This window comes from Procambarus clarkii, chromosome 14 (assembly GCF_040958095.1).
Source record: "Procambarus clarkii isolate CNS0578487 chromosome 14, FALCON_Pclarkii_2.0, whole genome shotgun sequence".
Lineage (NCBI taxonomy): Eukaryota > Metazoa > Arthropoda > Malacostraca > Decapoda > Cambaridae > Procambarus > Procambarus clarkii.
Window position 1 is genome coordinate 32,306,574 of NC_091163.1, and position 26,172 is coordinate 32,332,745.

General features: G+C 47.4%; 1 protein-coding gene across 1 annotated transcript in view; it reads right to left on the reverse strand.

Moving 5' to 3' along the window:
- Positions 1-26,172, reverse strand: part of LOC123771022 (uncharacterized) — a 570,661-nt gene that overhangs the window by 85,651 nt on the left and 458,838 nt on the right. Inside the window, exon 28 of the mRNA XM_069324755.1 lies at positions 15,033-15,186. Coding sequence (XP_069180856.1) covers positions 15,033-15,186 — 154 coding nt within the window. The remainder of the gene's footprint in view (positions 1-15,032; positions 15,187-26,172) is intronic.

Below are 26,172 nucleotides of genomic sequence, written 5' to 3' on the forward strand. Positions count from 1 at the left end.
TATATATATTAAATTTATCAGGGTACCACCTCTAGTGCAAGTATGAGAACCCATAGCCTCGGAGAAGAAAATAAGGAGTATTCAGAGCAGACCTTGTGGATTCACACTGAACACTAATATTTTCTTCTACTACCACTAGGGAGCTTGAGAGCTGAGTGAACAGCGCTTCGGATTCGTAGTCCTTAGGTTCCGGGTTCGATCCCCGGTGGAGGCAGAGACAAATGGGCAAAAAGTTTCTTTCAATCTGATGCCCCTATTACCTAGCAGTAAATATGTACCTGGGAGTTAGACAGCTGCTACGGGCTGCTTCCTGGGGGTGTGTAACAAAAAGGAGGCCTGGTCGAGGACTGGGCCGCGGGGACGCAAAGCCCCGAAATCATCTGAAGATAACCTCATCTCAAGAAGATACCACCCCCATTTTTTGCATGTACACATATATATTCGTTTTATTTAAACTTAGTTACAAAGAGGCGTTACATTTAGGGCACAAAGATGATTATCATAAGTTGTGGAGGTCCTCCAGCTCCTCAGGTGGCGGGCGGGAACCCTGGATGCAGTGTGCATTTCCCCTCTGTATCGCCACACTGAGGCGCTGGAAAAGAAAGCTGGCAGCTCTAGGGTCTCTTGTTGTTTCAATTAGCCTATAACCACAGTTCCTTAAAAAAAACTGGTAGCGCTCTTACCCCAAACGCCGAGTCTCAGAAGCAAAGGGGACAAAATTGTAGTGGTGATCCAGTTCTCTGTACTTACGAGATTTGGCTGCTTCTCTGTGGGTAGCAGCGCCACCTGGTTGTGCAACACTCAAGTCAATGTAGGTGTTTGCAGGGTTGATACGCATGTGTAGTCCCATACCAACTGCTTGCCATTCTTCAAGGGGTTCACTGTGATACCATCTGGGCGACCAATAAGAGCATCAGAGTTACGGGGAATAAGGTATCGGGGCTCTCTTTCAGCTGGGCATCCAGCTGTGGTGAGGCTCCTATTGATGATATCGTTAATTTCACTGTGCCTTGAGTGCCATTCCCCTGTGCTTTGGCAGAGTAGGCCATGTTGACCGTACCCGTCGGCCACCACCTCGCTACAAATACACCTATATTTGGTGTGGATTGGAGCAGCAAGGTGGAGGGCCACAGCAATTCGGATGGCGTGTGGTGTGAGACGCGTGCCAGTTGCCGACGTTAGGGTTGCTAACAGGAATATATAAAATTACATATTATATGTTTCACTGAATATGACTGATTATTCTGTTTTATTTGCTTGTTTAGGGCTTCTATCCCTGTGACTAGTGCTCTTGCATCTTGATTTAACTGGCAGAGGATTTCTCCAAAAGTCACCTTCGTTCGAGGTGAAGAAAAATAAATAAATAACTGTAGAATGTATAACATTTATTATAAAATTTACACAATGTTTCGGGCCCTACATGGTTCATTCTCAAGTGGTGGGACAGTACAGGGCATATTGGATTTAAAGCATTAGGGAGGTCAGGTGCAGACAAATACAAATAGGTACAGAGAAACACAGAAGGCTTAGGCGATTGGGGGAGAAGGGAGGGCTTAGGGGGATGGGCGAGAAGGGAGGACTTAGGGGGGTGGGGAGATAGGAGGACTTAGGGGGGTGGGGGAGATAGGAGGACTTAGGGGGGTGGGGGAGATAGGAGGACTTAGGGGGGTGGGGAGAAGGGAAGTCTTGGGGAGTGGGGGGAGGGTGGTCTAGGTGGGCATTTAGTGGGGCTAGCAGGGGTTGGGTAGGTAAGACTTCAATTGGGTGGAAGATGAGGGTAGTGCTCCTCTCACTGGGGCTGTTGAACTGCTGGAGGGTTCCCCACTCCCCCATGGGATTGAAGGGTTGTGGTTTCCTGATTTCTTTTTCTCAACCTGTGCTCCGCCCTAGTGGCTGCTGCCCCCCCCCCCCCATTCTCTCTTTTGTCATATCCCTCAGCAGGAATATCGTTTTGAATTTCAGCACATTTACTAGTGTGCTCTTCCTTGCTAACAGGTCTTCTTTTGTGTTCTCACTCGTGAATACCACCTTTATCAATCGGTCTCTGTCCGTGTTGTACTGTCCTAGACTAAAAACCTTTCCAATATTCTATTCAGCCTTCTCCATCTGCACCTCTTCAAGGTAAGGTAAGGTAATTATCAAAAGAAGGCAGCAAACCGGGAAGGCTATGTAGCACCATCAAAGAGCGAAATAATCAGAGGGTGCTAAATATCACCAAGAATGCCAATACGAGAACAAAAACGCATAAGGCGAACGAAATCAAAAGTATCCAATTTGCCTATAAATCTATCGAGGGACAAGTGATCACGGGGGACGGTCGGAAAGCAAGACACACGCTCGTCCTGGAAGTCAGGACATTCAACAAGGATATGCACAACTGTAAGAGGAACAATGCAATTCGGACAATAAGGAGCAGGGCGGCGCTCCATTAAGTGACCATGGGTTAAGCGAGTATGGCCAACCCGCAGCCGTGCCAAAGCAGTTTCCCACCACCAGTTACAGTGGTAGGAGGAAGGCCACGGGGACACACTACGTTTGAGAGTACGCAGCTTGTTACTAACTACAGAGGACCAACAACCCTGCCAGCGGGCAAGGATGGAGGAATGAATAACAGGATAAAAGTCGGAATAAGGAATACCTTTACGGGAGATGGGACAAGAACGGATAGCTTCCTTAGCGGCAGCATCCGCACGCTCATTGAAAGGAACACCAATATGGCTGGGAACCCAGCAAAACTCTACTGATTTAAATTTACTAGAAATAAGAAACAGCCAATGTTGAATCTCGATGACCACCGGATGGACAGGATTAAAGAACTCTAGAGCCATGAGGGCACTACGAGAGTAAACCATAACCACAAAGGAGGAATGATAATGAGAAAGCAAGAGACAGAGAGCATAGAGAATAGCATAAAGTTCTGCTGTAAAGACGCTAGCCTCCGAAGGGAGGTGACACATATAAGTACGGTCAGGAAAAACAACAGAGTAGCCCACACCGTCCGCAGACTTAGACCCATCGGTGAAGATGGAAATAGAGTGGGAGTGCAAAGAAAAGTGCTCAAGGAAGATGCTTTTCAGAATAGTAGGAGGGGTAAAGGGTGTAGTAATACAAGTCAAGGACGCACAAAACTTGCCTCCACGGAGACAAGGAAGGAACAATATGAGGAGAAACATTAGAAATATGATCAGAAAGAGAATCCTGTAACAGAGATAACCGGACACAGAGAGGGAGACGATGAAGAGGAACAGGGGCTACAGGAGGAAAAGTTAAAGCACGACAGAGGCGAGAGGAAGGATGTTGTAAGGACCGCGCAAGATAGCAAAGACAGTAGCGATCACGGCGGTCCTGAAGAGAGAGAAAGCCAGTGCCAACATACAAACTGAGGGTCGAACGAAAGGCACCAGAGCTGAGACGCAATCCAGTATGGTGCAAAGCATCAAGATGGCGAAAAGTAGAAGGAGAAACAGAAGAGTATGCAGGGCAACTATAATCGAGTTTAGACAGGACGAGAGAGGAGTGCAAATAAAGGAGCGTGCACCTATCCGCTCCCCAAGAAGTATGGAACAAAACCTTAAGTAGGTTAAGGGCCTCAAAGAATTCAACTCTGAGGTAAGAGATATGGGCTGATAAAGACAAACGAGTGTCAAAGACTAACTCCAAAAGCTTAGCGGAATCCCTGTACACAATGGGATGACCATAAAGCGACAAAGAGGGACGAAGAACGACATGCTTTCGAGTAAAAGTCATAGCACAAGTCTTAGATGCAGAGAACCTGAAGCCATGATTGGTGGCCCAAGACGACACGGCATCAATAGCAAGTTGAAGCCGCCGTTGAAGGAGAGGCGAATCATCACCCTGACAGCAAAGGGTAATATCATCAACATAGAGAGCGGAGAAGACGCCAGAAGGAAGAGAGGAAAGGAGACCGTTGAGGGCAACTAGAAAAAGAGTAGTGCTCAGAACACTACCCTGGGGTACACCTTCATACTGCCGAAAAGGGGCAGAGAGTGTGGCACCAAGCCGCACACGAAAGGAACGACGAGAGAGAAAGTTCTGGAGGAAGAGAGGGAGATTCCCACGAAGGCCAAAAGAATGAAGTTGAGACAGAATATGATACCGCCAGAGGGTGGCGTAAGCCTTTTCCAGGTCAAAAAGGAGGCAACAACGGAGGTCTTCGCAGCAAAAGCAGTATGAACATAGACCTCCAAGTTCACCAGGACATCTGTTGTACTCACCTATTTGTGCTTGCGGGGGTTGAGCTTTGGCTCTTTGGTCCTACCTCTCAACTGTTAATCAACTGGTGTACAGATTCCTGAGCCTACTGGGCTCTATCATATCTACATTTAAAACTGTGTATGGAGTCAGCCTCCACCACATCACTGCCTAATGCATTCCATCCGTTAACTACTCTGACACTTAAAAAGTTCCTTCTAACGTCTCTGTGGCTCACGTGGGTACTCAGTTTCCACCTGTGTCCCCTTGTTCGCGTCCCACCAGTGTTGAATAGTTTATCCTTGTTTACCCGGTCGATTCCTCCGAGGATTTTGTAGGTTGTGATCATGTCTCCCCTTACTTTTCTGTTTTCCAGTGTCGTAAGGTACATTTCCCGCAGCCTTTCCTCGTAACTCATGCCTCTTAGTTCTGGGACTAGTCTAGTGACATACCTTTGGACTTTTTCCAGCTTCGTCTTGTGCTTGACAAGGTATGGGCTCCATGCTGGGGCTGCATACTCCAGGATTGGTCTTACATATGTGGTGTACAAGATTCTGAATGATTCCTTACACAGGTTCCTGAACGCTGTTCTGATGTTAGCCAGCCTCGCATATGCCGCAGACGTTATTCTTTTTATGTGGGCTTCAGGAGACAGGTTTGGTGTGATATCAACTCCTAGATCTTTCTCTCTGTCCGTTTCATTAAGTACTTCATCTCCTATTCTGTATCCTGTGTCTGGCCTCCTGTTTCCACTGCCTAGTTTCATTACTTTGCATTTACTCGGGTTGAACTTCAACAGCCATTTGTTGGACCATTCACTCAGTCTGTCTAGGTCATCTTGTAGCCTCCTACACGCGTCCTCAGTTTCAATCCTCCTCATAATTTTTGGATCATCGGCAAACATTGAGAGAAACGATTCTATACCCTCTGGGAGATCATTTACATATATCAGAAACAGTATAGGTCCAAGGACTGACCCCTGCGGTACTCCACTCGTAACGTCTCGCCAATCTGAGACCTCACCCCTCACACAGACTCGTTGTCTCCTGTTGCTTAGGTACTCCTTTATCCAATGGAGTACCTTCCCTTTCACTCCAGCCTGCATCTCCAGCTTTTTCACTAGCCTCTTGTGTGGCACTGTATCAAAGGCTTTCTGACAATCCAAAAATATGCAGTCTGCCCACCCTTCTCTTCCTTGCCTTATTTTTGTTGCCTAGTCGTAGAATTCAAGTAACCCTGTGAGGCAGGACCTGCCATCCCTGAACTCATGTTTATGCTGTGTTACAGAGTTCTTTCGCTTCAGGTGCTCCACTAGCTTTCGTCGCACAATCTTCTCCATCAGCTTGCATGGTATGCAGGTTAGGGACACTGGCCTGTAATTCAGTGCCTCCTGTCTATCCCCTTTCTTGTATATCGGGACTACGTTAGCTGCTTTCCAAATTTCTGGCAGTTCCCCTGTTGCCAGTGATTTGTTATACACTATGGAGAGTGGTAGGCACAGTTCTCCTGCTTCTTCCTTTAGTATCCAAGGGAAGATTTCATCTGGGCCTTTAGCCTTTGTCACATCTAACTCTAGTAAACACTTCCTTACTTCCCTGCTGGTAATCTCAAACTCTTCCAGTGGTTCCTGGTTAGCTATTCCCTCTCTTATCTCTAGGATTTCTCCTTGCTCTAAGGTTGTGTTGCGGCACTTGCGAAAACCAAATTGAGAAGGGGAGAGGTGGTGATAGTGTTCTAAGAACCACATCAAACGAACGTTAACCATGCGTTCAAAGATCTTGCAGACACTACTCGTGAGGGCAATAGGGCGGAAATCCTTGGGGGATGACCCGAGAGACCCTAGTTTCCGAACAGGGAGGACAACAGCATCGAACCAGTTCTCAGCGACTGACAACGACTCCCAGATCCGATTGTACAGACTAATTAAATACTGAGACGTGCACGGAGGGAGATGGTGAAGCATTTATTAATGAATGCCATCGGAGCCCGCTGCCGTAGAACCGCCAAGGGCCAGGGCAGACTGAAGCTCAGAGAGAGAGAAGGGATCATTATAGGGAAGGCGAAGATAAGTACAGAAATTTAAAGGATAAGATTCAAGAATAGGCTTACGAAGAAGGAAGGATTGGGGAAGATGAGAACCAGAACTAACAGATGAAAAATGGGATCCCAGTTCAGTCGCGACCTGCAACGGGTCCGCCACAAGAGCACCATGGAGGCAAAGGACCGGTGAGACATCGGGAACGAACTTACCCGCAATCTTGCGGATATGCTTCCAGACCAGTGGGAGAGGAGTTTTGGATGTAACGGTGGAGACATAAGACAACCAGCAAGCACGTTTAGCAACACGGATTGTTCTATGGGCCACCGCACTCGCGTTCCGAAACAAAAGAAAAGACTCAACCATCTGCTGGCGGCGATGTCTCTTCCAGGCTGCACGCTTACAGCGGACAGCCCGAGCACAGTTCACATTCCACCAGGGAACGCACTTCCACGTTCCCCGAGAGGAAGAGCGAGGAATAGAGTGGAGGGCAGCAACAAAGACAGTGTCATGAAAAAGAAGGAGGGTGCGAGGGAGAGGTAGAATAGAGAGGTCAGAAATAGTAGCACGGAGAGTAAAGAGGCGCCAGTCAGCCTCGGCAAACCGCCCCCTAGGGAAGGAGAGAGGAGGGGTGAAAAGAGAAAAAAGTAACAAGGATAGGAAAATGGTCACTGCCATGGAGGTCATCAAGGACCCGCCACCTGAAATCTAAGGAAAGGGATGACGAGCACAGAGAAAGATCGAGACAAAAAAGAGAGCGAGTCCGAGAGTCCAAATGAGTGGGCTCACCAGAATTAAGAAGGGACAGGGAAGTTGAGAGGATGAAAGGTTCAAGGAGGCGACCTCGGGTGTTTGTCAGTACATCACCCCAAAGAGCATGACGACTATTGAAATCACCCAGCAGAAGCACAGGCTCCGGCAAAGAGTCTAGGAGGTGTTTAAAATTAGAAAGAGAAAGTGGGACAGTGGGGGAAGATAAATGGAACAAACCGCGTACCATCTACGCACAAAGACATGGGCGGCAGAACAGTGGAGAGGCGAGGAAAAAAGTAAAAGGACAAAGGGAACTTCAGAGCGAATCAAGAGAGCAGAAGAATTTTGTACCCCAGCTGCTGCTGGGGGGGGGAGAGAAAAGAATAGCCACGGAAGCGACCAGGACGAACACCAAGCATCGGCTCCTGGAGACAGACACAAAGGGGCGAAAACTGTGAAATGAGAAGTTGGAAGTCAAGGAAATTGGCGTAAAAACCACGGATGTTCCATTGAAGAATAGACATCGGCAAATAGAGAGAGGAGAGCAACAGAGAGCAAAGAAGAAACAAAGGTGAAGAAGGAACACAGCACGCTAAAAAAGCACAGGGTCAGGATCAGGGTCAGCGAAGTCAGGGTTAAGGGGCATGGGTAAACTGAGTGAAGAAGGAGGGAAAGAATCGGGAGGACAGACCAGAGGTGGACGAGCAGGGTCTGGAGGAGGAGAAGGAAGAGAAGGAGGAGGGGCAGAAAGAGGGGAGCGCACCTCAGCAAGGGCAGTAACCGAGATGGAACTGGGGGCTAAAGAAATCCCCACAGTAGAAACAGAGGGCTCCACCACCGAAGCGGGAGGGGAAGGAACGATAGAAACAGAGATAAGGGGTGAAGAAGAAACCGAAGCCTTCTTACTGACCGGGGAGGAGGAAGGAGAGGAGCCAGGTTTCCGCTTCTGACTCAAAGAGACAGGCGTCCCAGAAGCAATGTACTGGGCAACAGACTCTAGCGTCTCGATAGGAGAAGAAGAGCAAGAGCGAACAACATTACCATCAGGAGAGCGATGGACATACATCGGTCCGCACAGTCAGGCGGCGTGGAGAGCCAAAAGACGGAGGAGAATGACGGGAAGGAGGACCAGAGGGAGAGGAGAAAGAAGACAGGAGACGTGACAGACTGGGTAGAAGAAGGGGAGCCCTAGACAGAGAACCAGGAGGGGACCCTCCGGGACAGAATGGAGGGAAACAGTTGAGGTGGTGGTGGGCGTGTCCGGGTCTAAGGCTTGGAAACGGTTGTGAGACTGAGGAAGGCGGGAAGGACGAGGAGAGGAAGAGCGCACCTCGCGAGCATAGGAGACACCAGCGAAAGAGGGGAGAAGATGAACTTGGCGCCGAGCCTCAGGAAAACACAAATGGTCCCGGTGCTTCAAGTTGAGGACAGCCGCCTCAAGTTTGTAACGAATACACGTATGGGAGAAGGTACGGTGCGCCTCACCACAATTGAGGCAGCGGGCCTGGGGAGAAGTGTACTCCAACTTACAGTGACCCTCGCCCCACACAAGGGACAGAGAGACAGGACTAGAGCATTTGAGGGCACCATGCCCAAACCTCCAGCACCTACTGCAGAGCAAAGGAGATGGAATATACTGAACGGAGCATCTGGCACCAGCTGCACCTCTTCAAGGATCTCTTTAACTGCAGTCTTTAACCTTGTCTCTCCACTCCATTAGACTGGCCCCTGATTGTTTCCTAAGGCCTACTACGACTACTGCTCTTTTTCTCTCTATCAGCCAGCTAATGCATCTAGCTGCTTCCTGAGAAGTAGCCACTTTCATAGCCACTTCCTTTACTGCAGACATAGCTTCAGGGCTCTTTCTACACAAATCTGCAAATGAGGGTTTTATTGTAGAAGTTTCCTCTACAGATACCATACCAGCTTCCTGAGCGATGGTACATGTCTCACTCTATTGTCTTTCAGTGTCGTAAGGTGCATTTCCCCCACCTTCCCTCGTAACTCATGCCTTTTAGTTCTGGGACTAGTCTAGTGGCATACCTCTGAACTTTTTCCAGTTTTGTATTGTGCTTGACAAGGTACTGGCTCCATGCTGGGGCCGCATACTCCAGGCTTGGTCTTACATATGTGGTATACAAGATTCTGAATGATTCCGTACACAGATTTCTAAAGGCTGTTCTGATGTTAGCCAGCCTCGCATATGCCGATGACGTAATTCTTTTTATGTAGGATTTAGGAGACAGGTTTGGTGTGATATCAACTCCTAGATCTTTCACTCTGTCCGTTTCATTAAGTACCTTATCTCCTATTCTGCATCCTGTTTCCACCGCCTAGTTTCATTACTTTGCATCTACTTAGGTTGAACTTCAACAGCCATTTGTTGAACCATTCACTCAGTCTGTCTGTCTAGGTCATCTTGTAGCATACTACTATCATCCTCTGTTTCAATCCTCCTCATAATTTTTGCATCATCAGCAAACATTGAGAGAAACGAGTCTATACCCTCTGGGAGATCATTTATATATATCAGAAACAGTACAGGTCCAAGGACTGACCCCCTGCGGGACTCCACTTGTAACATCTTGCCAATCTGAGACCTTACCCCTCACAGAGACTCGTTGTCTTCTGTTGCTTAGGTACTCCTTTATCCAATGAAGTACCTTCCCTTTCACTCCAGCCTGCATCTCCAGCTTTTTCACTAGCCTCTTGTGTGGTACTGTATCAAAGGCTTTCTGGCAATCCAAAAATATGCAGTCAGCCCACCCCTCTCCTTCTTGCCTAGTCGTATAATTCAAGTAACCCTGTGAGGTAGGACTTGCTATCCCTGAACCCATGATGATGCTGTGTTACAAAGTTCTTTAGCTCCAGATGTTCCACTAGCTTTTTTCGCACACTCTTCTCCATCAGCTTGTATGGTTGCAGTTCACCAGTCTCCGTGGTGCAGTGGTAAGACACTCGCCTGGTGTTCCGCGAGCGCTTTGTCATGGGTTCGTATCCTGGCCGAGGAGGATTTACTGAACGCAAATCCTTAACTGTAGCCTCTGTTTAATTCAACAGTAAAATGAGTACTTGGTTGTAAAAACGATTGTTCGCGGCAGGGATCGTATTCCAGGGACGTGCCCGAAACGCTACACGTACTAGAGCTGTACAAGAATGTAACAACTCTTGTATATATCTAAAAAAAAATGGTATGCAGGTTAGGGACACTGGCCTGTAGTTCAGTACCCCCTGTCTATCCCCTTTCTTGTATATCAGGACTACATTAGCTGCTTTCCAAATTTCTGGCAGTTCCCCTGTTGCCAGTGATTTGTTATACACTATGGAGAGTAGTAGGCACAGTTCTTCTGCTCCTTCCTTTAGTATCCAAGGGGAGATTCCATCTGGGCCTATAGCCTTTGTCACATCCAACTCTAGTAAGCATTTCCTTACTTCGCCACTGGTAATCTCAAAATCTTCTAATGCTTCCTGGTTAACTATTTCCTCTCTTATCTCTGGAATTTCTCCTTGCTCTACCTTACCTTGAGGTTACCTTGAGGTGCTTCCGGGGCTTAGCGTCCCCGCGGCCCGGTCGTCGACCAGGCCTCCTGGTTGCCGGACTGATCAACCAGGCTGTTGGACGCGGCTGCTCGCAGCCTGACCTATGAGTCACAGCCTGGTTGATCAGGTATCCTTTGGAGGTGCTTATCCAGTTCTCTCTTGAACACTGTGAGGGGTCGGCCAGTTATGCCCCTTATGTGTGGTGGAAGCGTGTTGAACAGTCTCGGGCCTCTGATGTTGATAGAGTTCTCTCTCAGAGTACCAGTTGCACCTCTGTTTTTCAACGGGGGTATTCTGCACATCCTGCCATGTCTTCTGGTCTCATGTGATGTTATTTCTGTGTGCAGGTTTGGGACCAGCCCCTCTAATATTTTCCACGTGTAAATTATTATGAACCTCTCCCGCCTGCGCTCAAGGGAGTACAGTTTTAGGCTCTTTAGTCGGTCGCAATAGTTTAGATGTTTTACTGAGTGGATTCTAGCAGTAAAGGATCTCTGCACGCTCTCCAGGTCAGTAATTTCTCCAGCTTTGAAAGGTGCTGTCATTGTGCAGCAGTACTCTACTCTAGAGAGCACAAGCGTTTTGAAAAGTATCATCATCGGTATAGCATCTCTAGTGTGAAAAGTTCTTGTTATACAACCTGTCATTTTTCTTGCAGTTGTGACGGCTACTTTATTGTGTTCTTTAAAGGTAAGGTCTTCCGACATGAGTACACCCAGATCCTTTACATTGCCTTTTCGTTCTATGTTATGATTTGCCTGAGTTTTGTACGTGGTTTCCGTTTTTATATTTTCATTTTTTCCATAGCGCCTGAGCTGGAACTTATCTTCGTTAAACACCATATTATTTTCTGTAGCCCATAGAAAGACCTGATCTACATCTGACTGGAGGTTCGCCGTGTCCTCTATGTTGCCTATTCTCATGAAGATCCTAGTGTCATCTGCAAAGGATGATACAGTGCTATAGGTTGTGTTCTTGTCTATGTCCGAAATGAGGATGAGAAAAAGTACTGGAGCAAGCACAGTACACTGGGGGACTGAGCTCTTCACGGTTGATGGGCTGGATTTTATTTTGTTGACTATTACACATTGGGTTCTGTTGGTCAGGAAATTGTAGATCCATCTGCCTATTTTTCCGGTAATTCCTTTTGAACGCATTTTATGTGCAATAACACCATGGTCACATTTATCAAAAGCTTTTGCGAAATCTGTAAATTACATCCGCGTTTTGTTTGTCTTCCATAGCATCTAATGCCATATCATAGTGGTCCAGCAACTGTGACAGGCAAGAGCGCCCTGTTCTGAAACCATGTTGTCCGGGGTAATGGAGTTGCTGTGATTCCATGTATTTTGTGATTTTACTTCTTAGCACTCTCTCAAAAATGTTTATGATGTGCGATGTTAGTGCTATCGGTCTGTAGTTTTTTGCCTCTGCCTTATTTCCTCCTTTATGAAGTGGTGATATCTCTGCTGTTTTTAGTATACAGTGGTACCTCGGAATGCGAGTGTCCCTGTATGCGAGTTTTTCGGAAGACGAGCAGGATTTACTCCAAAAATATGTCTCGGAAGGCGAGGGTTACCTCGGGACGCGAGTTTGTTGATACGTGTACAGGCCGACTGGAGCGTGGTGGCATGGCGATCGCGCCTCAGTTTACCAGTGTCTCGTGTCCAGTGACTATCCCACCTGAATTCTTCACAAGGATTTACAGTTTTTTATCGTTTTTTTGGCCATTTGAGCATAAAAGTTGTCATTATATATCTTGCCATGGGTCTCAAGAAAGCCATTAGTAAGGTTCAACCTAAGAAAATAGCTGTGAGTAGAGGCAGTAGAGGATGTCCCTTCTTGATTAAGAAAATGTGTGAAGTATGGGAAGAACTGCAAAGTTTTGTTAAAAAAACTCACCCAGATAAAGCTGTAGCAGGCCGTTGCATTGACCTTTTAAATGATAATGTGATGTCTTACTACAGACAAGTGTTAAAATGTAACGAAAAACAAGTGTCATTAGACAAATTCTTAGTAAAACAAGCAAGTCCTAGTGGTATGCAGGCAAAATGTGCCAGAGTGTGCATACCAGTGAAGTCCTCACTGCCTGATGTGATAATGGAAGGGGACTCCCCTTCCAAACAGTAACTCCTCTCTTCCTCCCACCTCCTCACCATCTTCCATATGCCTACAGCATTCAACAGCAAGGTAAGTAATAACTTGAACATAGTTTTGTAGGTTTATTTAGATGAATTAGGTATAAAAATTTAGTTTGATGTGGGGTTTTTGGGGTAGTCAGGAACGGATTAATTCATTTCCCTTTATTTCTTATGGGGAAATTAGCTTCGGAATGCGAGTTTTCGGAATACGAGGCGTCTCCAGGAACCAATTAAACTCTTAAACTGAGGTATGCCTGTATCAGGAATAACGCCAGTATCTAGGCTTTGTCTCCACAGAATGTGGAGGGCCTGCGATAGTGGTTTTTTACAGTTCTTTATGAATATGGAGTTCCAAGAATCCGGGCCTGGTGCAGAGTGCATAGGCATACTGTTTATGGCTTCTTCAAAATCCAGTGAGGATAGGGTGACGTCTGATATATGATTTGATGTTGGTATTGTGTCCATGAAAAATTCATTTGGGTTATCAATCTTTAGTGTGTTTAATGGCTCGCTGAAAACAGTCGTACTGCGTCCTCAGTAGCTCGCTCATTTCTTTGTTGTCATCGGTGAAAGTTCCATCTCCCTTTCGCAGGGGCCCGATACTAGATGTGGTTTTTGATCTTGATTTTGCATAGGAGAAAAAATATTTCGGATTTCTTTCTATTTCACTGATGGCCTTTTGCTCTCTTTGCCTTTCCTGGGTTTTGTATGATTCTTGTAGCTTCCGTTCAATTGTTTTTATTTCTCTACCTAACCTTCTTCGCCGTTCTTGAGATAGGGTGCGACTCTCAAGTTGTTCCGCGATTCGTTTTCTTCGCCTATATAGGGAACGACGTTCCCGTTCCAATCTGCATCTCTTCCTCTTTTTTCTTAGAGGTATGCGGTTTGAACATATTTCTAGTGCTACTGAGCTTATTTTTTCCAGGCACTGGTTCAGGTTTGCATTTTCTAGCTGTTCTTCCCAGTTTATTTCTGTAAAGTCCTGGTTTATTTGCTCCCAGTTTATCTGTTTATTATTGAAGTTGAATTTGCTGAAATCTCCTCCACCGGGAATCTGGACAGGTTTTGAAGGTCTACTCCCCATGGTTGTCATAACTTCAATTAAGTTGGGATCTGAGTAACAGGTATTTGTAATCATTATGTTCCTGATCAATTCATCATTATTAGTGAAAATGAGGTCCAGCGTGTTCTCCTTCCTAGTTGGTTCTACTATGTGCTGGTTTAAGGTCTAAGGTGAAGACCTGGAATTTCTTATTCAGTTCCTCACACATTCCCTTGCCGTTTGTATGTGTGTGTGTGTGTGTGTGTGTGTGTGTATAAGTGTGTGTGTATGTGTGTATTCACCTAGTTGCGCTTGCAGGGGTTGAGCTCTGCTCTTTTGGTCCGCGTCTCAACTGTCAATCAATCAACTGTTACTAACTGCTAATAATTTTTTTTTTTCACTCACACACACACACATCCAGGAAACAGTTCCGTAACAGCTGTCTAACTCCCAGGTACCTATTTACTGTTAGGAAACTGGGGCATCAGGGTTAAGGAAACTCTGCCTATCTGTCTCTGCCGGGTGCGAGGATCGAACCCCGGTCCCTAGATCCAAGAGTATAGAGCGCTGTCCATCGGCCACCCAACCCCTAGTGTGTGTGTGTGTGTGTGTGGGCCCACACACACTATGTTAATTATATAATATTTTGGTTATTATCTGACTTCATGAACCCTGAGTCTAAACTGTAGTTGCCAGTCTTGTCAGGTTCCATACATAACCCACAATAACATTCATATATTGACTTTGATGCGTAAATATGCAACTTACAACCCATCCTCCTAAAATAAAAGTACTTACAGTTACTATTTAGCTGAAGGGGACAAATATGTCTTGATGGACTATCAGAAAGTCGACTTTTGTATTGTTGAGTTTGACAAACCAAAAACTTTTATATTACCAAAGTAAATGTAAGATCTAACGTGACCTAACCTCTCCTAGTAATCAGAGAGGTTGAGTACATTAGGCCTAGCAATCTTAGGCCTAATGCACACTATCTTAGACCTATTATAGTACATATATGTGCTATACTAGGCCCAGGAATATTTATATTCGATTTCTAGCTTTATTTTTCCGTACTCTATAAAATGAGGACCAAAAAGTAGCTTACAGGTCCTTCCTTATTATTGCTTCCTTAAACCTCATTACAAAAAGTACTGTTACAGGAGGATGGGCTGGCACGACACAAGATGAGGCGCCCGAGGGCCTACAACACCTTCAAGATGACACCAGACCCATACTGTCACAGTTATAAATAAGTTTAAGAGGTAAGTATGCAGCATAAGAGGCAAGACGCCATGTGCCTGACCTTCAATCATCTGTCTCTGGCGAGTGATGATCTCGTCACACAGCGTCCGCTGGCGGTCGTAGCGCATGATCACCAGGTCCCGCCGACGTAGCTCGTGCTCCTTCAATAGCGCCTCGCTCTGCATCTCCACCTTCTGGATCTCCAGCTCATGAACCTGTTGGGTGTGTTATATGGTGAGGTTGGTCTCTAGCTCTTGTACCTGTGGAGGCAGAGTTGGTGTGTTATATGGTGAGGTTGGTCTCTAGCTCTTGTACCTGTGGTGGCAGAGTGTGTTATATGGTGAGGTTGGTCTCTAGCTCTTGTGCCTGTGGTGGCAGAGTTGGTGTGTTATATGGTGAGGTTGGTCTCTAGCTCTTGTACCTGTGGTGGCAGAGTTGGTGTGTTAAATGGTGAGGTTGGTCTCTAGCTCTTGTACCTGTGGTGGCAGAGTGTGTTATATGGTGAGGTTGGTCTCTAGCTCTTGTACCTGTGGTGGCAGAGTGTGTTATATGGTGAGGTTGGTCTCTAGCTCTTGTACCTGTGGTGGCAGAGTGTGTTATATGGTGAGGTTGGTCTCTAGCTCTTGTACCTGTGGTGGCAGAGTGTGTTATATGGTTAGGTTGGTCTCTAGCTCTTGTACCTGAGGTGGCAGAGTGTGTTATATGGTGAGGTTGGTCTCTAGCTCTTGTACCTGTGGTGGCAGAGTATGTTATATGGTGAGGTTGGTCTCTAGCTCTTGTACCTGTGGTGGCAGAGCGTGTTATATGGTGAGGTTGGTCTCTAGCTCTTGTACCTGAGGTGGCAGAGTGTGTTATATGGTGAGGTTGGTCTCTAGCTCTTGTACCTGTGGTGGCAGAGTGTGTTATATGGTGAGGTTGGTCTCTAGCTCCTGTACCTGTGGTGGCAGAGTGTGTTATATGGTGAGGTTGGTCTCTAGCTCTTGTACCTGTGGTGGCAGAGTTGGTGTGTTATATGGTGATGTTGGTCTCTAGCTCTTGTACCTGTGGAGGCAGAGTTGGTGTGTTATATAGTGAGGTTGGTCTCTAGCTCTTGTACCTGTGGTGGCAGAGTGTGTTATATGGTGAGGTTGGTCTCTAGCTCTTGTACCTGTGGTAGCAGAGTATGTTATATGGTGAGGTTGGTCTCTAGCTCTTGTACCTGTGGTGGCAGAGTGTGTTATATGGTGAGGTTGGTCTCTAGCTCTTGTACCTGTGGTGGCAGAGTGTGTTATATGGTGAGGTTGGTCTCTAGCTCTTGTACCTGTGGTGGCAGAGTGTGTTATATGGTGAGGTTGGTCTCTAGCTCTTGTACCTGTGGAGGCAGAGTTGGTGTGTTATATGGTGAGGTTGGTCTCTAGCTCTTGTACCTGTGGAGGCAGAGTTGGTGTGTTATATAGTGAGGTTGGTCTCTAGCTCTTGTACCTGTGGTGGCAGAGTTGGTGTGTTATATGGTGAGGTTGGTCTCTAGCTCTTGTACCTGTGGAGGCAGAGTTGGTGTGTTATATGGTGAGGTTGGTCTCTAGCTCTTGTACCTGTGGAGGCAGAGTTGGTGTGTTATATGGTGAGGTTGGTCTCTAGCTCTTGTACCTGTGGAGGCAGAGTTGGTGTGTTATATGGTGAGGTTGGTCTCTAGCTCTTGTACCTGTGGAGGCAGAGTTGGTGTGTTATATGGTGAGGTTGGTCTCTAGCTCTTGTACCTGTGGAGGCAGAGTTGGTGTGTTATATGGTGAAGTTGGTCTCTAGCAATGTACCTGTGGTGGCAGAGTTGGTGTGTTATATGGTGAGGTTGGTCTCTAGCTCTTGTACCTGTGGAGGCAGAGTTGGTGTGTTATATGGTGAGGTTGGTCTCTAGCTCTTGTACCTGTGGAGGCAGAGTTGGTGTGTTATATGGTGAGGTTGGTCTCGAGCTCTTGTACCTGTGGTGGCAGTTGGGTGTGTTATATGGTGAGGTTGGTCTCTAGCTCTTGTACCTGTGGAGGCAGAGTTGGTGTGTTATATGGTGAGGTTGGTCTCTAGCTCTTGTACCTGTGGAGGCAGAGTTGGTGTGTTATATAGTGAGGTTGGTCTCTAGCTCTTGTACCTGTGGTGGCAGAGTTGGTGTGTTATATGGTGAGGTTGGTCTCTAGCTCTTGTACCTGTGGAGGCAGAGTTGGTGTGTTATATGGTGAGGTTGGTCTCTAGCTCTTGTACCTGTGGAGGCAGAGTTGGTGTGTTATATGGTGAGGTTGGTCTCTAGCTCTTGTACCTGTGGAGGCAGAGTTGGTGTGTTATATGGTGAGGTTGGTCTCTAGCTCTTGTACCTGTGGAGGCAGAGTTGGTGTGTTATATGGTGAGGTTGGTCTCTAGCTCTTGTACCTGTGGAGGCAGAGTTGGTGTGTTATATGGTGAAGTTGGTCTCTAGCTCTTGTACCTGTGGTGGCAGAGTTGGTGTGTTATATGGTGAGGTTGGTCTCTAGCTCTTATACCTGTGGAGGCAGAGTTGGTGTGTTATATGGTGAGGTTGGTCTCTAGCTCTTGTACCTGTGGAGGCAGAGTTGGTGTGTTATATGGTGAGGTTGGTCTCGAGCTCTTGTACCTGTGGTGGCAGTTGGGTGTGTTATATGGTGAGGTTGGTCTCTAGCTCTTGTACCTGTGTAGGCAGAGTTGGTGTGTTATATGGTGAGGTTGGTCTCTAGCTCTTGTACCTGTGGAGGCAGAGTTGGTGTGTTATATGGTGAGGTTGGTCTCTAGCTCCTGTACCTGTGGAGGCAGAGTTGGTGTGTTATATGGTGAGGTTGGTCTCTAGCTCTTGTACCTGTGGTGGCAGAGTGTGTTATATGGTGAGGTTGGTCTCTAGCTCTTGTACCTGTGGTGGCAGAGTTGGTGTGTTATATGGTGATGTTGGTCTCTAGCTCTTGTACCTGTGGAGGCAGAGTTGGTGTGTTATATAGTGAGGTTGGTCTCTAGCTCTTGTACCTGTGGTGGCAGAGTGTGTTATATGGTGAGGTTGGTCTCTAGCTCTTGTACCTGTGGTGGCAGAGTGTGTTATATGGTGAGGTTGGTCTCTAGCTCTTGTACCTGTGGTGGCAGAGTGTGTTATATGGTGAGGTTGGTCTCTAGCTCTTGAACCTGTGGTGGCAGAGTGTGTTATATGGTGAGGTTGGTCTCTAGCTCTTGTACCTGTGGTGGCAGAGTGTGTTATATGGTGAGGTTGGTCTCTAGCTCTTGTACCTGTGGTGGCAGAGTGTGTTATATGGTGAGGTTGGTCTCTAGCTCTTGTACCTGTGGTGGCAGAGTGTGTTATATGGTGAGGTTGGTCTCTAGCTCTTGTACCTGTGGTGGCAGAGTGTGTTATATGGTGAGGTTGGTCTCTACCTCTTGTACCTGTGGTGGCAGAGTGTGTTATATGGTGAGGTTGGTCTTTAGCTCTTGTACCTGTGGTGGCAGAGTGTGTTATATGGTGAGGTTGGTCTCTAGCTCTTGTACCTGTGGTGGCAGAGTGTGTTATATGGTGAGGTTGGTCTCTAGCTCTTGTACCTGTGGAGGCAGAGTTGGTGTGTTATATGGTGAGGTTGGTCTCTAGCTCTTGTACCTGTGGAGGCAGAGTTGGTGTGTTATATAGTGAGGTTGGTCTCTAGCTCTTGTACCTGTGGTGGCAGAGTTGGTGTGTTATATGGTGAGGTTGGTCTCTAGCTCTTGTACCTGTGGAGGCAGAGTTGGTGTGTTATATGGTGAGGTTGGTCTCTAGCTCTTGTACCTGTGGAGGCAGAGTTGGTGTGTTATATGGTGAGGTTGGTCTCTAGCTCTTGTACCTGTGGAGGCAGAGTTGGTGTGTTATATGGTGAGGTTGGTCTCTAGCTCTTGTACCTGTGGAGGCAGAGTTGGTGTGTTATATGGTGAGGTTGGTCTCTAGCTCTTGTACCTGTGGAGGCAGAGTTGGTGTGTTATATGGTGAGGTTGGTCTCTAGCTCTTGTACCTGTGGTGGCAGAGTTGGTGTGTTATATGGTGAGGTTGGTCTCTAGCTCTTGTACCTGTGGAGGCAGAGTTGGTGTGTTATATGGTGAGGTTGGTCTCTAGCTCTTGTACCTGTGGAGGCAGAGTTGGTGTGTTATATGGTGAGGTTGGTCTCGAGCTCTTGTACCTGTGGTGGCAGTTGGGTGTGTTATATGGTGAGGTTGGTCTCTAGCTCTTGTACCTGTGGAGGCAGAGTTGGTGTGTTATATGGTGAGGTTGGTCTCTAGCTCTTGTACCTGTGGAGGCAGAGTTGGTGTGTTATATGGTGAGGTTGGTCTCTAGCTCCTGTACCTGTGGAGGCAGAGTTGGTGTGTTATATAGTGAGGTTGGTCTCTAGCTCTTGTACCTGTGGTGGCAGTTGGGTGTGTTATATGGTGAGGTTGGTCTCTAGCTCTTGTGCCTGTGGTGGCAGAGTTGGTGTGTTATATGGTGAGGTTGGTCTCTAGCTCTTGTACCTGTGGTGGCAGTTGGGTGTGTTATATGGTGAGGTTGGTCTCTAGCTCTTGTACCTGTGGTGGCAGAGTTGGTATGTTATATGGTGAGGTTGGTCTCTAGCTCTTGTACCTGTGGAGGCAGAGTGTGTTATTTGGTGAGGTTGGTCTCTAGCTCTTGTACTTGTGGAGGCAGAGTTGGTGTGTTATATAGTGAGGTTGGTCTGTAGCTCTTGTACCTGTGGTGGCAGAGTGTGTTATTTATTGAGGTTGGTCTCTAGCTCTTGTACTTGTGGAGGCAGAGTTGGTGTGTTATATTGTGAGGTTGGTCTGTAGCTCTTGTACCTGTGGTGGCAGAGTGTGTTATTTGGTGAGGTTGGTCTCTAGCTCTTGTACCTGTGGAGGCAGAGTGTGTTATTTGGTGAGGTTGGTCTCTAGCTCTTGTACCTGTGGAGGCAGAGTTGTGTTATATAGTGAGATTGGTCTCTAGCTCTTGTACCTGTGGAGGCAGAGTTGGTGTGTTATATAGTGAGGTTGGTCTCTAGCTCTTGTACCTGTGGAGGCAGAGTGTGTTATATAGTGAGGTTGGTCTCTAGCTCTTGTACCTGTGGAGGCAGAGTTGGTGTGTTATATGGTGAGGTTGGTCTCTAGCTCTTGTACCTGTGGAGGCAGAGTTGGTGTGTTATATGGTGAGGTTGGTCTCTAGCTCTTGTACCTGTGGAGGCAGAGTTGGTGTGTTATATGGTGAGGTTGGTCTCTAGCTCTTGTACCTGTGGAGGCAGAGTTGGTGTGTTATATAGTGAGGTTGGTCTCTAGCTCTTGTACCTGTGGTGGCAGAGTTGGTGTGTTATATGGTGAGGTTGGTCTCTAGCTCTTGTACCTGTGGAGGCAGAGTTGGTGTGTTATATGGTGAGGTTGGTCTCTAGCTCTTGTACCTGTGGAGGCAGAGTTGGTGTGTTATATGATTAAAACTTTAACATTTTAATATTCTTGGGACTCAGCTAGCCATGGGAGCTGACCCACTTTTATGAGGAGCAATTGTGCCGGCTACCAGTGGTGTGAGGTGAGGAAGTGGCACACTATCCCGAGCACACTATCCCTGGCACACTATCCCTGGCACACTATCCCTGGCACACTATCCCTGGCACACTATCCCTGGCACACTATCCCGAGCACACTATCCCTGACACACTATCCCTGGCACACTATCCCTGGCACACTATCCCTGGCACACTATCCCGAGCACACTATCCCGAGCACACTATCCCTGGCACACTATCCCTGGCACACTATCCCTGGCACACTATCCCGAGCACACTATCCCTGGCACACTATCCCTGGCACACTATCCCGAGCACACTATCCCTGGCACACTATCCCTGGCACACTATCCCTGGCACACTATCCCTGGCATACTATCCCTGGCACACTATCCCTGGCACACCATCCCGGGCACACAATCCCTGGCACACTATCCCTGGCACACTATCCCGGGCACACTATCCCTGGCACACTATCCCTGGCACACTATCCCTGGCACACTATCCCTGGCACACTATCCCTGGCACACTATCCCTGGCACACTATCCCTGGCACACTATCCCGAGCACGCTATCCCTGGCACACTATCCCTGGCACACTATCCCTGGCACACTATCCCTGGCACACTATCCCTGGCACACTATCCCGAGCACACTATCCCTGGCACACTATCCCTGGCACACTATCCCGAGCACACTATCCCTGGCACACTATCCCTGGCACACTATCCCTGGCACACTATCCCTGGCACACTATCCCTGGCACACTATCCCTGGCACACTATCCCGAGCACACTATCCCTGGCACACTATCCCTGGCACACTATCCCTGGCACACTATCCCTGGCACATTATCCCTGGCACACCATCCCTGGCACACTATCCCTGGCACACTATCCCTGGCACACTATCCCTGGCACACTATCCCTGGCACATTATCCCTGGCACACTATCCCTGGCACACTATCCCTGGCACACTATCCCTGGCACACTATCCCTGGCACACTATCCCGAGCACACTATCCCTGGCACACTATCCCTGGCACACTATCCCTGGCACACTATCCCTGGCACACTATCCCTGGCACACTATCCCTGGCACACTATCCCTGGCACACTATCCCTGGCACACTATCCCTGGCACACTATCCCTGGCACACTATCCCTGGCACACTATCCCGAGCACACTATCCCTGGCACACTATCCCTGGCACACTATCCCTGGCACACTATCCCTGGCACACTATCCCTGGCACACTATCCCTGGCACACTATCCCTGGCACACTATCCCGAGCACAATGCTGAGAAACAGGATTGTGATTAACGTTGATTGCTTGTTACTGACTGTTCAGTTGACAGTAAATTAACGTAATTAATCACCTAGAACAATTAGTGTCATTGATTAGACTATTGTTTTAATTATCGTCCTTAGATACGTGTGTTAACGTAACTGAGAGCGTTACTGAAGACTGTCTCAGTGATCCCCAGTGATGTGTTTGTGTTAACGTAACTGAGAGCGTTACTGGAGACTGTCTCAGTGATCCCCAGTGATGTGTTTGTGTTAACGTAACTGAGAGCGTTACTGGAGACTGTCTCAGTGATCCCCAGTGATGTGTTTGTGTTAACGTAACTGAGAGCGTTACTGGAGACTGTCTCAGTGATCCCCAGTGATGTGTTTGTGTTAACGTAACTGAGAGCGTTACTGGAGACTGTCTCAGTGATCCCCAGTGATGTGTTTGTGTTAACGTAACTGAGAGCGTTACTGGAGACTGTCTCAGTGATCCCCAGTGATGTGTTTGTGTTAACGTAACTGAGAGCGTTACTGGAGACTGTCTCAGTGATATCCAGTGATGTGTTTGCATTGTTATTAAATTACATTTTGTTGCAATTGTTTGAATTGCAACTTGAGCCCTAAGTGAGCTCCCGTATTGACTTGTTCATTATATCATCCCGAGAGGCGCGGATACTACTCTGTGCTATACTATGAGAGGCGAGGAGAGGACTCCCTGCTATACTATGAGAGGCGAGGAGAGGACTCCCTGCTATACTATGAGCGGCGAGGAGAGGACTCCCTGCTATACTATGAGCGGCGAGGAGAGGACTCCCTGCCATACTATGAGAGGCGAGGAGAGGACTCCCTGCTATACTATGAGCGGCGAGGAGAGGACTCCCTGCCATACTATGAGAGGCGAGGAGAGGACTCCCTGCTATACTATGAGCGGCGAGGAGAGGACTCCCTGCCATACTATGAGAGGCGAGGAGAGGACTCCCTGCTATACTATGAGAGGCGAGGAGAGGACTCCCTGCCATACTATGAGAGGCGAGGAGAGGACTCCCTGCTATACTATGAGAGGCGAGGCGAGGAGAAGACTCCCTGCTATACTATGAGAGGCGAGGAGAGGACTCCCTGCCATACTATGAGAGGCGAGGAGAGGACTCCCTGCTATACTATGAGAGGCGAGGAGAGGACTCCCTGCTATACTATGAGAGGCGAGGAGAGGACTCCCTGCTATACTATGAGAGGCGAGGAGAGGACTCCCTGCCATACTATGAGCAGCGAGGAGAGGACTCCCTGCTATACTATGAGAGGCGAGGAGAGGACTCCCTGCCATACTATGAGCAGCGAGGAGAGGACTCCCTGCTATACTATGAGAGGCGAGGAGAGGACTCCCTGCCATACTATGAGCAGCGAGGAGAGGACTCCCTGCTATACTATGAGAGGCGAGGAGAGGACTCCCTGCTATACTATGAGAGGCGAGGAGAGGACTCCCTGCCATACTATGAGAGGCGAGGAGAGGACTCCCTGCTATACTATGAGAGGCGAGGCGAGGAGAAGACTCCCTGCTATACTATGAGAGGCGAGGAGAGGACTCCCTGCCATACTATGAGAGGCGAGGAGAGGACTCCCTGCTATACTATGAGAGGCGAGGAGAGGACTCCCTGCTATACTATGAGAGGCGAGGAGAGGACTCCCTGCTATACTATGAGAGGCGAGGAGAGGACTCCCTGCCATACTATGAGCAGCGAGGAGAGGACTCCCTGCTATACTATGAGAGGCGAGGAGAGGACTCCCTGCCATACTATGAGCAGCGAGGAGAGGACTCCCTGCTATACTATGAGAGGCGAGGAGAGGACTCCCTGCCATACTATGAGCAGCGAGGAGAGGACTCCCTGCTATACTATGAGAGGCGAGGAGAGGACTCCCTGCTATACTATGAGAGGCGAGGAGAGGACTCCCTGCCATACTATGAGCAGCGAGGAGAGGACTCCCTGCTATACTATGAGAGGCGAGGAGAGGACTCCCTGCCATACTATGAGAGGCGAGGAGAGGACTCCCTGCTATACTATGAGAGGCGAGGAGAGGACTCCCTGCTATACTATGAGCAGCGAGGAGAGGACTCCCTGCTAACCTGCTGGCTGGATAACTGTCTTTAGTTTCACTTAAGGCCTTAATGTAACGTTAAGACTGTTGTGCCTTGTATTACATTAAGGGGCATGGGGTCAAATATGCCCAAAATATGCAATAAGTGAAAACTAGTTCGATTTCAATCAAACGTTTTTGACGAGTTGTATAAGAAAAGGGTTTCATCTGGTCCAAGTCACAGCATCGTAGCATAAATAGGAAGGGAGCAAAAATATTGAGTTATGTGTGGAAAATTTTCCTAAATGGTCAAAAATTAACATCAAACACAAAAGTCAACTGAAATCGTGTCTATGGCTCTCAGCTATCACAATAGCATAAATTAAAAAAAAAATTATTAGTTTTATTAAAAAAAATAAAAAATGATTAATTTTTCTTTTTTATTTATCGGACGATTTGCATGAAACTTATACACCTGACTGCACGTAAGCCTATCTGTAAGGGTGACATTTTTGGAGGAAATTGGTTGATGTCAACCTCAGTGACAGATGGCAGCACCTTAGACTTTAAGTTTTAATTATTTAATTTTCAAGTAACATAAACGTAGTCCCTACTCTTTCATTTTTATTCAATTTACATGAAACTTACACCTTATATGTAGAGTTTATGTCAAGAAAATCTGTTGCCAGCGTTTTTTTCCTAAGTTCATTTATTGATTTTATAATAGTAATAAACATGATATATTTGAATAATTTGGGGGGGCGGACTTTGACTATTTGTATTAGAAACACTAAACATATTTTGGAAAATCCGCGGCTACAGATCCTTTATTATATGCTAATGTGATAGTAAAGTGTCATAGAATGATTATATTTGAAACTTGTGGTTGTAGGGACATACTGAAAATGTGTAATATTCATTGAAAACAAAAAATAGATCTCCCTTTCTCTTTATGCTGCAGTACTGAAGCTTGGAACAATTGCAGCTGTTTTCATATACATCTAGTCAAAAAATATTTGTTGACATTGAACAAAGTTCAAAAAACTACCCCATGGCCCCTTAGTTCTTTATGAATAAATTGTTGTTGTTGCCAATAGAAAAGTGACTTTATGTCAATACCTTCCAATATTATTGCTCCACTCATGCTGCAACATATTTAACTGTTCTTACAATCTTTAATGAAGGCCTGCTTCTGGATTCGAACCCGATTCATAGCCGCACACATCAAGTTAAATTTGGTGTGAGAACCCGTAAACTATCCTTAAGATTGTATTAAGCATTTGGGGAGCTTAATGGCCTAGTAAATAAGGGTCCAACTGTTTTGGAACCTGGCCGTTTCTGCCACCATTTATTTCAATTTTATGGTATAATTTGCATCTGCCATTTAACGTGCAAGCTTGTGCAGTTCTTTCTGATTGAGGACATTTATATCAGTGTCCAGTCCCAAGTAAATATATCTCACCTTAGTGTGTGTGTGTGTGTGTGTGTGTGTGTGTGTGTGTGTGTGTGTGTGTGTGTGTGTGTGTGTGTGTGTGTGTGTGTGTACTCACCTAGTTGTATTCACCTAGTTGTGCTTGCAGGGGTTGAGCTCTGCTCTTTCGGCCTGTCTCTAAATTGTCAATCAATCAACTGTTACTATTTTTTTCCCCACACACACGCCCGCGCACGCACGCACGCACGCATGCACACACACACACACACACACACACACACACACACACACACACACACACACACACACACACACACACACACCCCAGTGCTAAACCACCCCATGCTAACCAGCTCACACGTGCTTCTCAGGTCACCCCTTCCCCAAATCAGCCGCCCCTGCTTATCTCCCCAGCACATCCCTTGACCCCTCTGACCCCACTGGAGTCAAATTCATCCCACATTCCAAGGACCCCCTCATCACCTCAGCCCCCAAAACCCGTCCAGCCCTCATCCCCTCAACCCCCAAAACCCACCCAGCTCTCATCCCCTCAACCCCCAAAACCCATCCAGACCTCATCCCCTCAACCCCAAGAACCCACCCAGACCTCATCCCCTCAACACCCAAAGCCTACCCAGCCCTCACCCCTCCTCATCCCCTCTCCTTCCATGTGACCCCCCACCCTTGCGAGGGAGGTGGGAGGTCCCCCCCACCCCCTCTATCCTTCCCCCTCCCAACCTCTCAACCTCTATCTGTCTCAACCTTACGCTATCTCCCAACCCCTCTATGCCCTCCCTAATCTTCAGACCCAGTATGCCCTTCCTACTCCAGACCTACCTACCCAGGCCCTACCCCAGACCCTCCTACCTACCTTCCTAGAAGACCAGCCCCCAGTAGCCCCCC